Source organism: Dermochelys coriacea, chromosome 1 (assembly GCF_009764565.3).
Source record: "Dermochelys coriacea isolate rDerCor1 chromosome 1, rDerCor1.pri.v4, whole genome shotgun sequence".
In the NCBI taxonomy this organism is placed as follows: domain Eukaryota; kingdom Metazoa; phylum Chordata; order Testudines; family Dermochelyidae; genus Dermochelys; species Dermochelys coriacea.
In genome coordinates this window covers 111,340,506-111,354,455 of record NC_050068.2, presented here as the reverse complement: position 1 = coordinate 111,354,455, position 13,950 = coordinate 111,340,506, and the positions used below count along the sequence as shown (strand labels likewise).

Below are 13,950 nucleotides of genomic sequence, written 5' to 3'. Positions count from 1 at the left end.
GGCCCGGGTCACCCCCGTTCCGCCCTCCCGGCGCAGGGGTAACCGGCCCGGCCCGGCCCGCTCCTACCTCGGAGGGGAGGGGTGGCGACCAGTCCGGGTGCCGCGGACTCTCGCGTCCGGGTTGGGGCGAGGTGTCCGCTTTAGGCTCCGGCTGCGGCTGCCTCCGCCTCCATCCGCCCGGCTCACCTGAAGCGGGAGGAGCCGCAGACGAGGTCAGCCCAGAGCGGGGTGGCGCCGCGTGCCGTTATCCCTGCTCCTATTGGGCGCCCGACCCAACCGCCTCAACGGCTCCCTGGTGAGAAATGACGACACCGCAGGCCGCCGAGCCGCTACCTCCCTTAGCGCTGGTTGCGGAGCGCAGATGCGGCTCCTTTAAGCGCCATGTCCCATGGGATTTGTAGTTCCTAGCTCGCCCAGCGAGCCAACTGCCGCCCGCTTCGCGCGCAGTGCCCTCTGGGAGATGTAGTCCCGGCTCGCCGGCGCAGTACACGGTGGGTAACCGTCTCCGGCTCGTCGGCCCGGTGCATCATGGGAGATGTAGTCCCCTGTGCCCCTCCAGGCGGGCGCTGAGTTTCCAGTGCTTGCGGCGCGGCGACGAGGCGGGGACTGCTGCTCCCAGAGAGGCAGCCGGGGCCTAGGGCCCGCTCGCCGCTCAGCGATAGGTGGCTCAGGAGAACCGGTGCGCGCCTGCGCAGGAGGCGGCGGCGCTGGGCAGTGAAGTTGGTCAAAGCGCCGGGGATAAGATGGTAGGTGGGAAAATACCTCCCAGCCCCTCCCCGCTTCTCCCGATCCCAGCGCCGCGGCCCCGCCCGGAGGGGGCGCCGCGCCCGCCGCCCCTGCCAGCGCGGAGCCGTGTTTTCCTGCTGCCGGGGTCGGCGGAGGGAAGGTCACCGGGCGGGGGGCCGGAGCGAGAGGGACAGAGAAGCGCGGGGGGCCCCGCCAGGGCCGGGGGTGGGGTAGCGGAGCTGGGGGCCGAGCCCGCGGCGTGAGGCGCCCGGCCGGCGGGGTCCCGCAGAGGGCGGGGAGGAGCGAGGCTGTGGGTATTTTGAGAGCTGAGCCTGGCAGCCGCGGCACGTACTTGCCCTTCTTTGGGCTTTGGGCTTCCAGGGCAGGTGGCTGGAGCCGAGTCCCTCCCTCTCCCGGTGTCCGTCTTTTGGGGGTGGGGCCCGGCCCAGGCCGCCGCCCCCAGCGGAGTTGGGCTGCGCCCGTTTCGAGGGTAGGGAGTTTGCAGGGCCTTGGGAAGCACCGAGGAGCTCCCTGCTAGAGGGGGCGATTTAAGTCGGCTTATGGGGTGTCTTTGCGTTTGTGCTGCACGTATCTGTGCTGAGCTGGGGGAAAGTGGTTTAGGGAGCTCCAGGGGAACTTCCTCCGTCCCCCAAATCGCTTGGAGTGGTTCCGCTACCCTCGTTCCTCACTGACTTGCTCGGTGTTGTTGTTTTGTAAGGAAAGAAAGTTAGACGAGAATGAAAAATCATCCTTGATATGGAAACCCTCTTTCAGCCCTAACTGTGAAATCACAACCGTGACTCCATAAACTGCTGTCAAAGAAGGGTATTGTCACTCTCCTCAGGAGAGCTGTAGTAGTTGAACTGGCAAGTTTTCTTCCAGCCCACCACAGTCCCCAGAGAAAGTGAGCCTAGCGAGTACAAATGCACTGCACTGGGAACACTTCCATCAGGGTAATACCAACGCTTAAATTGTATTTGGGCACCTAGATGTGACTATGATTGGCAAAATGGAAATGCATGTATCGATTGTTGTTGGAATAAACATTTGATTGAGTATAGGGGGAATATATGTTCGTGCAAAAGAAAGCAGGTTTATGTCCCACTGAGCAACATTCCAAGGCCATCACTGCCGTGCGAGTGCATAATTGGAAAGCCCAGAAAAGCAATAGGAATTTACAATTAATAAAAAAGCGATCAAAGCTATTTTACAAAGAGTCCAAATTAGGCCTCATCTTCCAACATCTGTTTTTAATAGGTGATATATTTTAACAATTTTTAAAATGGTGGTGATGAGGCAGATCGTAGTTTTCAAGTCAGAGTACATAAAGTATGTCACCTCATTGTGACCTATTACAAAATATACATACTATGTTGTGATCATTTAGAAAGAAGACATGCTAGAAAAAATTATTTCTATATATCTTTTTTTAAAATAAAGAATCCGTTTACGTATGTAATTTAAATGGTACTTAAACTGTATTTTAGAGAATGATTCTGCATTGGCAGAGAGGTAAAGTGAGTGATCTTTTTCCATTTCTGTCCTTTTGAAGCAGAAAAGAGACATAGGTTACTTGAAGTTTGTAGGTTTCAGAGTAGCAGCCGTGTTAGTCTGTATTCGCAAAAAGAAAAGGAGTACTTGTGGCACCTTAGAGACTAACAAATTTATAAGAGCATAAGCTTTCATGAGCTACAGGATGCATCCGATGAAGTGAGCTGTAGCTCACAAAAGCTTATGCTCTAATAAATTTGTTAGTCTCTAAGGTGCCACAAGTACTCCTTGTCTTTTTGAAGTTTGTAGACCTTATATATGTGACATAACTTTTAGTTTGCAGTGTTATAGCCATGTTGTCCCCGGATATTAGAGAGACAAGGTGGGTGAGGTAATATCTTTTATTGGACCAGCTTCTAGTGTTGAAAGCTTGTGTCTTTCACCACCAGAAGTTTGTCTAATAAAAGATATTACCTCACCATCTTGTCTCTAAAAACTTTTAGTTGTCATGGTTGTATCACAGATTCCTATTGTGAAGTGACCCAACACTAAATTAATTGTAACTTAGAAAGACTCTTGTTTAAATGTACAAGATTTTATTGTAGAAAGATTTGATATATTTCCACTTCAAGGAAAATTTAGGATTTTTAAAAATATAAATAGATGTACGCAATATCTCCAGTAGGGAAACAACAAAGATAATTTAACATTTCCTTTGAAAAATCAATTGCAATTATTTCTGTGGCTATAAAGTTGCTCCCAGTTTATGAGTATCCTTTTCTGTAGTTTTTCAATATTTAGAAAATAACTTCATGAAGGAAAGAATGAAGTCTGTATCTTCTGCATATGATGCACTTCTTGTCTTATATGACCATCTGCAGTAATTTTTTAATGATATGACTATATGTAGAGTGTGTAAAAGAGATAAGAGTGGACTAGAAGATGTATGTATGTTTATACTGTAGTGTCACATTGAACGTGAAACAGTGATGTGCAGTAGAATACATCATAAAAGCTTGTTCTAATAATCAGGTATCAGCAAGTCAATGAGTCACTTTACACTGTTGACTTAAATACTAGGGTGAGCAAATTATGAAGTGTTTACCCAGATAACTTAGTTATCTACCCAGAAACGTAACTTGTACTAACTATGATGAGTAAAACAGATGTATTGAAACCCAAAGAGAGTTTGATTTTTAAAAAGTTACTTTAAGTACAGCAGAGAATAATGGTAAAACACATTGGTAGCAGATTTTTGCTCTCTTTCAAACCTCTTTCCCCTCATTCCTGTATTCTTCAGAAGTATACTCTGGGAATGTAGAGCTATGGTTTGCTGCAACTCATTGCCACATAGGAAACATGAAATGTTTTTCTCAAAGCCTTATTTTCTACTGAATAACAAAGTAACCAATTACATTGATTAATATAAACACCTCTTCTATTGTCAGAACATATTAAAGCTTTTGATTAGATTTACAAAAACTTTTTGTAAACTCATAATAGTGAGTAAATTTCTTGCTTGGCTTCTTTACCAGTTTTATTTTCTTTTGTGCTCACTTTTTCTGAAAGTAACAATGAACAGTTCCCAGTGTTAAAATTGAAAAGTACTTTGTAACTTTAACTGTCTTAAATAATTAACCGGAAAACACTATTGTTCACTAGCACTAGAAATTAATTAGGAAAACTCTTAAGTCAACTGTTAAACTTTTCAGATATTTCTCAAGGCCTTTATTTACAGAATCTCTGATTTTTGTATGATTCATACCTTTGAAATGTATTTTATCATTAACGGTAGACTTATTTTCAGCAAATAGACCCAATTGTCATAACAATAGTATTTTAGAGTTTTTAACCAAATAAATTCTGAATTTAATGGGAAATATCTGGAGATCAAACAGTTTTCGTACAAAACAATTGTGTGTACGTGAGCAGTAACACAAATTTGAATTTATTTTTGCCAGAATATTTGCTACTAAAATGTACATACAGATGCTGTCATTTCAGTTTCCAGAAGTGCTGCCTTTTTAACTGCAGAAGAGCAAGGCTTTGTCTTCCTTTAATTCTGAAGTGAAAGTTGTCACACATGGAGAAAACTAAACCCCTTTAAAAGATAGGCATTAGTAGTAGAATGCTGAAACAAACTTCTGGATTAGCTTCATTGGCTTTCCTACTTCTTTTGCATCCCAAAGCATAAGCTTAAATCGTCTCAGAAGGACAAGGTCCGCCAGTTTATGGCATTTACCCAGGCTGGTGAAAGGACTGCTATATATTGCTTAATGCAGAATGAGTGGAAACTAGAAGTGGCAACAGACAACTACTTCCAGAACCCAGACTTGTACTACAAAGAATCCATGAAAAATTCAGTAGACAGAAAGAAATTAGAACAATTGTATAACAGGTACAAAGGTAAGGATAACTTTTTTTTTCACTATTTCATTTGAATTACATTTCTATTTTACATTTTTGCCACTGATAACATCTTTTAAGACTCCTAATGCAATATCCTACTTTTAATTGTCTATCTGTATGTAGTTGTAATAGGAGGTTCTCGGGAAAGTAAGGCTGTTTTTTTTTTCTTCTTCTTCTTCTTGTTGCATGTTTTATAATGTTCATTACGGAAGTCCAAAATTTTATTTTATAAACTATAGAACACCTTAACAATAGGAAGGACTGCATATGAAGTTAGGAAAAAATGGACTAAAATCAGTTACTTATGGACTTGACCATGGCTCTGTACAAGCACATTATGCATTGTATTTGATCTCTTGTCCATGACGTTTGTTAAGGAATTTTGGTATGTGATGTTACTTTGCATGGTAAAATTATGGCTGTAATTTCTCTATTAAATGTTTAAGTATAGTTCAGATAAAAGGGGGTAATCTTTTATTTTAAACCACAAGAACACTTTCTGCTACAAGAAAGGGTCTGATAACACTATCGAGCAAGGAAACTCAGAATTAAGGTTGAAACTCCATCCTTAATTTACCCTTTGTGCTTGCATATTACATTATAATGATATGCCAGACCACCTGCTGTTTAGATATGCTAGGAAAAACATACTCACAAGGAAGTGAATTAAAGGTGGAGTTGTGTTTTATTTTCCATTTCTTTTTTATTTTATGGTAGTGTTTAAAAGAAGAGGAAAAATAAAAGGGGAAAAAATGGCCATGGAAGTGTAAGAATTGACGTGATCCAGTGTAAGAGCTCCTTTTGAAATGTTAATTTTTTATATTAATGCATGTAAATGTTTAATAAATAGAATGAAGCAGCTCTGATCATTACCATCTGTTGCTTAAATCTAAATCTTCATCTAGAAATTTTTTTTAAATGGATATTTGACCAGACTTTTGTCTAGTCTAAATCCTTTGTAAACCTACTGTATGGTTATTCTTTTTGCCAGAATTACTTTGTATGTACATTAGTCTCTTTCATATTAATAATTACACTATTTTGAAAGGTTTTAAACACTATAAAGGCTTGTTCCATATTACAGACAGATGATCTTCCAAATTTCATTTTAAAAACATAAGGTTGCATTGAGTTGTAGGAGCACAAAGATTCCGGCAAAACTGGAACATTTGTGTGTACTTGGTTTAGTTTTGCTTTTATTTATATCAGTCCTTTTCTTGGCATTTGTTTGCCAATTTTAAAGGACGCTGAGGATAAATACAATAAATATATAAAAAATCTTGAATGGTTACCTATACTTGAATACCGAAGGAATTTTATGAATCTTATTTAGCTTTCATTATTTGTGCTGTTTACTTTTCTACTTCATTTCACTTTGGTGAAAGAAAATAGTCTAGTCAGTTTTGTTGTTTTCATGCTTCAGCACAATATTCCAATGTTGTTAGTACTGAAAATGCTGTTTGGGCATATGTAAATCTGAACAAATTTTCAGATAAATTAATAAGGAAAAAATTCATCATGAAAGAGTTTCTGTTCACATTAGTATTTTTAAACACCTTTTTCTTTTGTTAAACAGAAACTAAACTTTGTACCTTAGCTGCCAGGCCAGGGTTCCTTTTTAAGCCTTAGAAAGGGTTTGCTTAGAGAGCCTAAAGAAAAATGTGTAGATGCCTTCATGTTTGAAATGTGAGATGACGCATCTTTCATTGTCCAACTGTACTATCCTTTCTTAAGTGTTTTTTTGCTTATTTAATTAGTAACATCCAAATCAAATCAATGCATGTTCATTTTTATTATTCCCTCAGTTGCCCAGATATTGTGAATAATAATGCTAAGAGTTGGATCTTGTCGTCTTTGAAACCAGTGTGAGTTTTATCATTGACTTCACTGGAGACACAATTTCACTAAAATATTTTAAGAATAATTTTAAAACTTAATAAATCAAGATATTCTCTTGGAGCCTGATCCTTACAACACACTAGATAGCTTTACTCTTTCCTCCAACACTCAATTCCATCGATTTCAATGGAATTACACCCGGGAGAAAGATAAGCAAGTAGTAACTGTTTGCTGCATCAAGTCCTTATTTAATTATTGGCTACTTTTAATTTTTAGTCACTCAGAAACCTCTGGGAAACTAAAGTGATGCTAAAATGAAGCTGCAATTTAAGGCCCTGACGGATTGCAAGATCAGGGTCTAATAAAGAATGGAACAGTTGAAGTCTTTACCAGTTAGTTATCCAAAATATGAAACTTAAAAGACTATTTCAGTTGCATTTTAATTGTAGCTGCAATATAGTAAGCTATTGTAATTAAAGAAAGACTTAGGACTTGTTGCATCTAAATTTGAGGAAAACAGTTATGTATTTTGAGTAGAACATATTGTATATGAAAAATAGAAGGGTAAGTTTGAGGATACTACTTATGTGTTTGTAACCATAGTACATTTTTAAGAGACTCTTGTATTATAGTCTAATTCAGGGGTCTTCAAACTTTTGTACTAGTGACCCTTTTCGCATAGCTAGCCTCTGAGTGCAACTCCCCCCCTTATAAATTAAAAATACTTTTTTATATATTTAGCACCATTGTAAATGCTGGGTTTGGGGTGGAGGTTGACAGCTCCTGACCCCCAGTTTGAGAACCCTTGGTCTAATTGATATTCTATAACAAAATAAAATAGCTGCCATGCCTGTATAGTACAGTAACTGCTTCTTTTTAATCATTTCTTAGGGTCAAACTAATTAAAATTCCAATATAATTTTCATGAAGGATATGTTTGGGGGGTTTGTTTGTTTGGGGTTTTTTGTTGGATTTAATTTTCCATATTTAAACGTTTATAATTATGGCTGTGACATAAACCGACACTGGCAATTACAATGTGTAGCTCTATCCTAAGTAAAAAGAAAAGGAGTACTCGTGGCACCTTAGAGACTAACAAATTTATTTGAGCATAAGCTTTTGTGAGCTACAGCTCACTTCATTGGATGCATAGTATCCTAAGTAGTAACCACTTCTTATTAAACAGTTATGTATGTCACAGTGGTGCTGAATGGTCTCATCGAGGTTGAGGCCTGTTGTGCTAGGCACTAAATGAATATTGTGTCTCATTGATTTGATCACTCTGCAAGTATTAAAAAACAAACAAAAACCAAAAAAACAACCCCTCACTTCCTGCCTCCTAAATTAACCTTGGGCTCTGACATTTAGATACCTTCTTCCCTTCTCATACATCACTACCAGGATAAAGAATCTGTAGGCCAAATTTGGTGTTTCTCCTTCGTCTGTTGCAGTGTTCTAACCAGTAAATACCTTATCTTCTTGTGCATTTTATAGTACTTTGAGTATAATCAATTTCAGTATTTCCTCCCTATAGTTAGGCAGTTCCACCTGTTGTTTTTGTGGGTCTTTCACACAGCAATGGGGAGAGGGGAAAAATATCTAAGGGGTAATCATTATTTTTAAAAAACCAATAAAAAACCCACAAAAATTGGCAGGGGGTCTTTGGAAGATATAATACCTTTTAACTCACTTTTTGAAGTAGATTAGATTTCAAATTGATGTCCTAATTAAGAATGAATATATTTGAGAAGTACTCATACAATAGCTTCTGCACTGCAGCATATCAAAACTGTTCAGATCATTAGTCTATAGGGAAGTTTTTAATATGGATTGTAATACTTCTTATATTTTTGACTGCAGACCCACAGGATGAAAATAAAATTGGTATTGATGGAATTCAGCAGTTTTGTGATGATTTAAGCCTGGACCCTGCCAGTATCAGCGTCTTGGTCATAGCATGGAAATTCAGGGCAGCCACTCAATGTGAATTCAGTAAAAAGGAATTTGTAGATGGCATGGCAGAGTTGGGGTGAGTGTATCAGTTTTCTGTGTAGTTCAAAACTTTTTAGGGCCTGAGCGAACTCCCACTGAAGTCAATGGAAAGCTGGATCGGACGTCAAGCTTTTAAAACATTCCATGGATTTGCTCTGTGCTACCCTTAATTTAGACTGAATTGATTTACTCTCCAGTCTCACCTTCTCCAGCCTACATCCTCCCTGTCACCTTCCTCTAAGTTTGTTTGTGCATTTTTGTTCCCTTGTTCTTGGTATTTATCTTAATAATGTCTTTTCTTCACACCTCATCTTAAGTCTACCTTTTCTGCTTCTGTGCCATTTCCTCACTCACAATAGCTAGTAGGAAAATACTTCTATATGTCAGCTTCATCTTTTTTTTTCCTTCACCATACGTCTTTCCCTTTTATTTGTATGATAGTTGCTGTACCCAGTTCTGTGAAATGTTCTCTCTTAATTCCACCTTTATGGACCATGGATCCCAGAAGTTAGTATTTTTGCTAAAATTCTGCAAAGCAACATTCTAAACATCTGCTAATGGTCTAATTAGATTAAAATAAATATTTCCATGATATTAAACTTAAGAACTTCAGCTGTAGTTATTTGTATAAGGTAGCACTAGCACCTAGGAACTCCAGTCATGGACCAGAGCACTATTGTGCTAAGCACTGCACAAACACATAATAAAAAGGCAATGCCTACCCCCAGAAAGCATACAGCGTAAGCAAAATGTAAACAGAACAGAGGTGAAATGACTTACTGAAGATTACATATCAGGTCGTTGGCAAGACTGGGAATAGAATCCAGGTCTTTAGACTCCCAGTTCAGTGACATTTCCACTATACTATATTGCCACTCCAATTAGGTAAATTTGTTATGCAGTCTGAAAAATGATTTTGTCAAAAGTGGTATTGTGTGGTTCCGTATTCATTTTTTTTATTCAGTGGCTTACATTACTGATTTGCTCAAACTGCAAATTTAAAAGATGATTTGTCTGTCTAAACCTGGAATTTTAAATTGAGCTGAATTCCTGCAATTTCTCTCAGCACTACTAGTAACTGTTTTTGTTTCAGCAGCATCTGTCACTGTAATAGCTGAGTGTTCCAGTGGGATGAAATTTCTACAACTCAAATTTAGCTGACAATTTTGAAGATAAATAAGCTACAGTAGACTCCAGCTCATGCTTTCATGACTGTGTTGCCTCTGCAAAGCTAACAATAGTAAAATAAGTGAAGAGTTTTAAGAAGCTACACTTCTGAATGTGACTGTAGCTTATTTGTATAATGTGTGCATCTCAGTTTTACCAGAATTTCACTGAATCATCATGTGCTTTTTCTTGATTTCCTTTCTCATGATTACTGACTTAGATAGTCATGTCAGTAGTGACCCTTTCTAATTATCCTGCTATTCCTGTCTGATTGATTTAGGGATGCCCGGTAATGCTAGTCACTTACATGGAAATGAATAGTTCAGGAGCTGAAATCTCATCTCTGCTAACTGTTGTTTAAAGCCCCTTATTATTGATTGAAAGTACGAACCCCAGCCTGGGAGAAAGGGAAGAGCTACTAAATACTCGTCTTCTTACCTCTCTCCTTTCAAGTTAGTTGGGCTTATGCAAAGTCATTACAGGCATAGAACCTAGGTCTCCAACATGACAAAACCGAGTCTTATTCACTGCCTTTCAGAGTGACTAAACCAGTTTTCGTTATCCTATCTGTAACCGCTATACACCACACGCCTCCCAGAACCAATGATAGAATCCAGGATTCATGTGACCACTTTACCACCAATTTTGTACTTTGAAAACTGTGATTTGTAAACTATGGCGTGAATTGCTGAAATATACATTTCACATTTCAGTAACTTGTTACACATTTTGCTTGTGTCACCCATTGGTCAGTGTGTATGTTGACCTGTGGATGCAAGTAAGTGACAACTCTGAGAGCCTCACTTTTTAACACAAGAATGCTTTTAGTTCTGGAGGTCATCTGTTCAATGCCTGGTTTTGGCCAAGATGGCAGCCATCACACTTTCAGGTTCATAAAAATATGTGCCCAGGCTTCAAACTGGCACTTTAATGCAAAACCTTAACATTGACCTCAGTAGGGCTAAGGCAAAATAATTTCCCAAATGCATAGAATGTGTGATAGATGTTTTAATCTGTTGATATAAAAGCATATGAGATCACCGTTAAGGTTTTGTGTTGAGTGCATATTTGATGAAGTAGAGAGTATGTATTGCTTATGGCTGTCAGTTGGAAAGTGGAAGTGAAAGCCTTAAGGAAATTGTTGTAGCAACGTAAAGGTGGAAAAGAATGTATGAGTTTTTTCCATTTTTCTAAGCGGGAAGGATTGATTTAAATCAAAATGATTTAAATCATCAAGTAGGAACCTTGGTTTAAATCATCTATTTTAATTGTGTTTTGCATTTTTACTTCAGTTATTTTCTTAAAGAAAGGTTTATTCTTATTTGTTATTAACCATTAAAACAAGTGAATTTGGAGCTAAATAGAGCCTTTTCACTAAATTTTTGCTAACTTTTTTGCTTTTTGCTAACCAGGAAGACGCACTATATCTGTGCACATTTATTTAAACAGTTGTATAGCTTAACTTGCATTTATTTAGATTCTTAATGTTTACTTTTTTATTCTATTGGAAAATGGTGAATGAGGTATTTCTTATTTACTAGATGACTAATTTTTTTTTACTTGTGATTTGTCTCAGCCTCTATTTGGTTGGATATTCAAATTCAATTAAAAATGCACAAAAACAGAATTTTTAAAAAATGAAATAAAACTACCTTAAATGTGCTAGATAAGTTGTTTTCAATTTTTTTTTTTTCTGGCAACCCTGTTGAAGAAAATTATTGATGCCTATGACCCAGCGGAGCTGGGGATGAGGGGTTTGTGGTATGAGAGGGGCTCAGAGCTTTGGGAGAGAGTTGGAGTGTGGGGTGGGGCCGGGAATGAGGGGTTCAGGGAGTGGGAGGGGGTTAGGGTGCAGGACAGGTTTAGGACTCTGGGCTGGGTGTGCAGGCTCTGGGGTGGGGCTGGGGATGAGGGATTTGGGGTGCAGGACTGGGCTCCAGGTTTGAGGAGGGGGGGCTCAGGGCTGGGGTAGGGATTGGGGCATGGGATTACCTCAGGCAGTGGTGCAGCGGGGGTGCTAAGGCAGGCTGCCTGCCTGTCCTGGCACTGTGGATCGTGCTGCACCCCGGAAGCAGCCAGCAGCAGATCCAGCTCCTAGGCGGAGACACACAAGTGGGTCTCGCCTGCAGGCACTCTCCCCCACCAGCTCCCATTGACTGGTTCTCGGGGCAGGGTCAGCATACGGAGCCCTGTGGCCCCTCCCACCTAGGAGCCAGACCTACTGCTGGCTGCTTCTGGGGCACACTGCAGTGTCAGAACAGGTAGGAAGTAGCCTGCCATAGCCGGGCAGCACTGCTAATGGGACTTTTAACAGCCTGGTCGGCGGCGTTGACCAGAGCCGCCACAACTCAGTGCCTTACATTCTACGACCCACAGTTTGAAAACCACTGTGTTAGATACAAAGTTTTTTTTCTTAGACATGTTTTGCATTTAAAACATACTGATTTATTAAAGAAGGGAAGTATTATCTGTAGTTAATGAATTGAACTGATTGTTTATGGCCACCATGTCCTTCAAAATTTTAGAACTAGTAGATCTCATCCTCTTACACCTAGCTTTTATTCATAGATTGGAAGAGGATAGCAAGCTTTCCTTCTTTTTCAGCTCCCAATTGGTTTCTAAACTTTAAATGAACTTGTCATTGAACTGAATTAGCTGAATAAACTGAAATAGAGAAAATATTCTCTCTGCACTTGCAAATAGACTACTGCTGTCAAAAGCTAGTTTAGCACTTCAGCAAACTCTGATTCCAGAGGCTTAGCCCGTGACTTCCACCAATTTAGTGGACTGACTTTCTTTAAAATATGGCAGCAAAAATGCTTAATATTATTTTTGTATTTAATGTAAATGATTTTAATCGTTTGTTATAAAGTTAGTCCTTAACATAAGGTATCTATTTTAAAAGATTTACTTTAAAAAATCTGTATGTAATTTAAACAAAAAAAATTGGATTCTTTTTTATCACTAATTTTTAGCCATCCTACTTTTAAGGTTTTATATGGGTGGGGTTTATCCTACTGCAGCCTTAGCTGTCTCTAAATGTTTGTTTGCTAATTGTGCAGTACATAAGCTCCATCTTTCTAGATGTTCTCTGTACTGGTCATTTTAGTATTCTGAGAACCTATGAAAGATGAGGTATCTGGGGTTGAAGTTAGTGCAACAGTAGTGGAAATAGTTAGAGCCCTGCAAAACCATGGGTATCCGCTTTATATCTGTGGACCATTTCTGCAGATAGCACAGCTTCAGGTACAAATTTTATATCCACGCAGGGCTCTGATGGTAAGAGCCGGGCGGGCAGCTGTGAGGAACCACACCATGGATTCTCCACCTGCCCTCAGCAGGAGGCCTGGGGGCAGGGACACTGGGTGGACCGCTGCTTGGGCCCCACGCCCAGGGCAGGTGGAGGATCCACGACAGCTCCCCACAACTGCCTGCCCAGATCTTACTGTGATCAGGTTACACCTCCAAGCTGCCCCAGCCAGAGCTGCATTGGGGAAAGCCGCATTGGCAGCTGTGGGGAGCCTGGGTCCTTCCACCTGCCCTGGGCGGAGGGGCTGGGGGGCAGGGACACTAGGCAGAGTGGCTGGGACATTGGGGGGGGGACAGGGACACAGGCTGGGGGCTGCTCGGGCCTCCAGCCCAGAACAGGTGGAGGGTCCTCTGCAGCACCTCACAGCTGTCAGCCTGGCTCTTATTGTGGCTGGGCTCCGGCTCTGAACCGCCCACCCTTGCCGGAGTCGGGTCAGGGAGAACCACAATGGCAGCTGTGGGGAGCCTGAGTCCCTCTGCCTGCTCTGGGTGGGGGGGTGCTCGGGCCCACCAGCCAAGGCAGGTGGAGGGTCTGCCGCAGCTCCCCACAGCTGCCAGCATGGCTCTCCCAACCCAGCTCCAGCTGGGGAGGGAGGTGGCTTGGAGCTACAGCCCAGCCACAGTAAGAGCGGGGTGGGCAGCCGTGGGGAGCCATGGCAGATTCTCCACCTGTCCAGGGTGGGGGGCCCTAGCAGCCCCTGGGCAGCTCCACAAGTCTCTCCCCAGCCAGGCCAGTGTGGAGCCGAGCCATGGGGAGCCACAGCGGACCTGCCCATGTTGCGGGGGAAGGAGGGGCTGCAAATAGCCCGCAACCATGTCCCCAGACTCCCTGCCTGGCCGAGGGCAGGTGGAGGGTCCGCAAATTTGCACGGGCTCCCCACAGCTGCCCACGTGGCTCTCCCCGACTGGGCTCCGATAGGGGGACGCCTTGGAGCCTCAGCCCAACCCCCCAGTGTAGAGCTCTGCATTTATCACTGAAAGGAATTATATATTAGGGTTGTCAATTAATTGCAGTTA

General features: G+C 41.5%; 1 protein-coding gene across 5 annotated transcripts in view; it reads left to right on the top strand.

Annotated features, from left to right (window-relative positions):
• Positions 1 to 532: 532 nt before the first annotated feature.
• DCUN1D2 (defective in cullin neddylation 1 domain containing 2) overlaps positions 533 to 13,950 on the top strand; it is a 66,303-nt gene continuing 52,885 nt past the window's right edge. The window contains exons 1-4 of one of the 5 annotated variants that reach the window (XM_038386554.2): positions 533 to 746; positions 1,445 to 1,679; positions 4,407 to 4,623; positions 8,326 to 8,494. In XM_038386554.2, coding sequence (XP_038242482.1) covers positions 1,650 to 1,679; positions 4,407 to 4,623; positions 8,326 to 8,494 — 416 coding nt within the window. In that variant the 5' untranslated portion in view covers positions 533 to 746; positions 1,445 to 1,649. Of the gene's footprint in view, positions 747 to 1,444; positions 2,313 to 2,526; positions 4,624 to 8,325; positions 8,495 to 13,950 lie in introns of all 5 variants that reach the window. The other 4 variants (XM_043507149.1, XM_043507246.1, XM_038386553.2 and 1 more) reach the window with 4 other exon arrangements.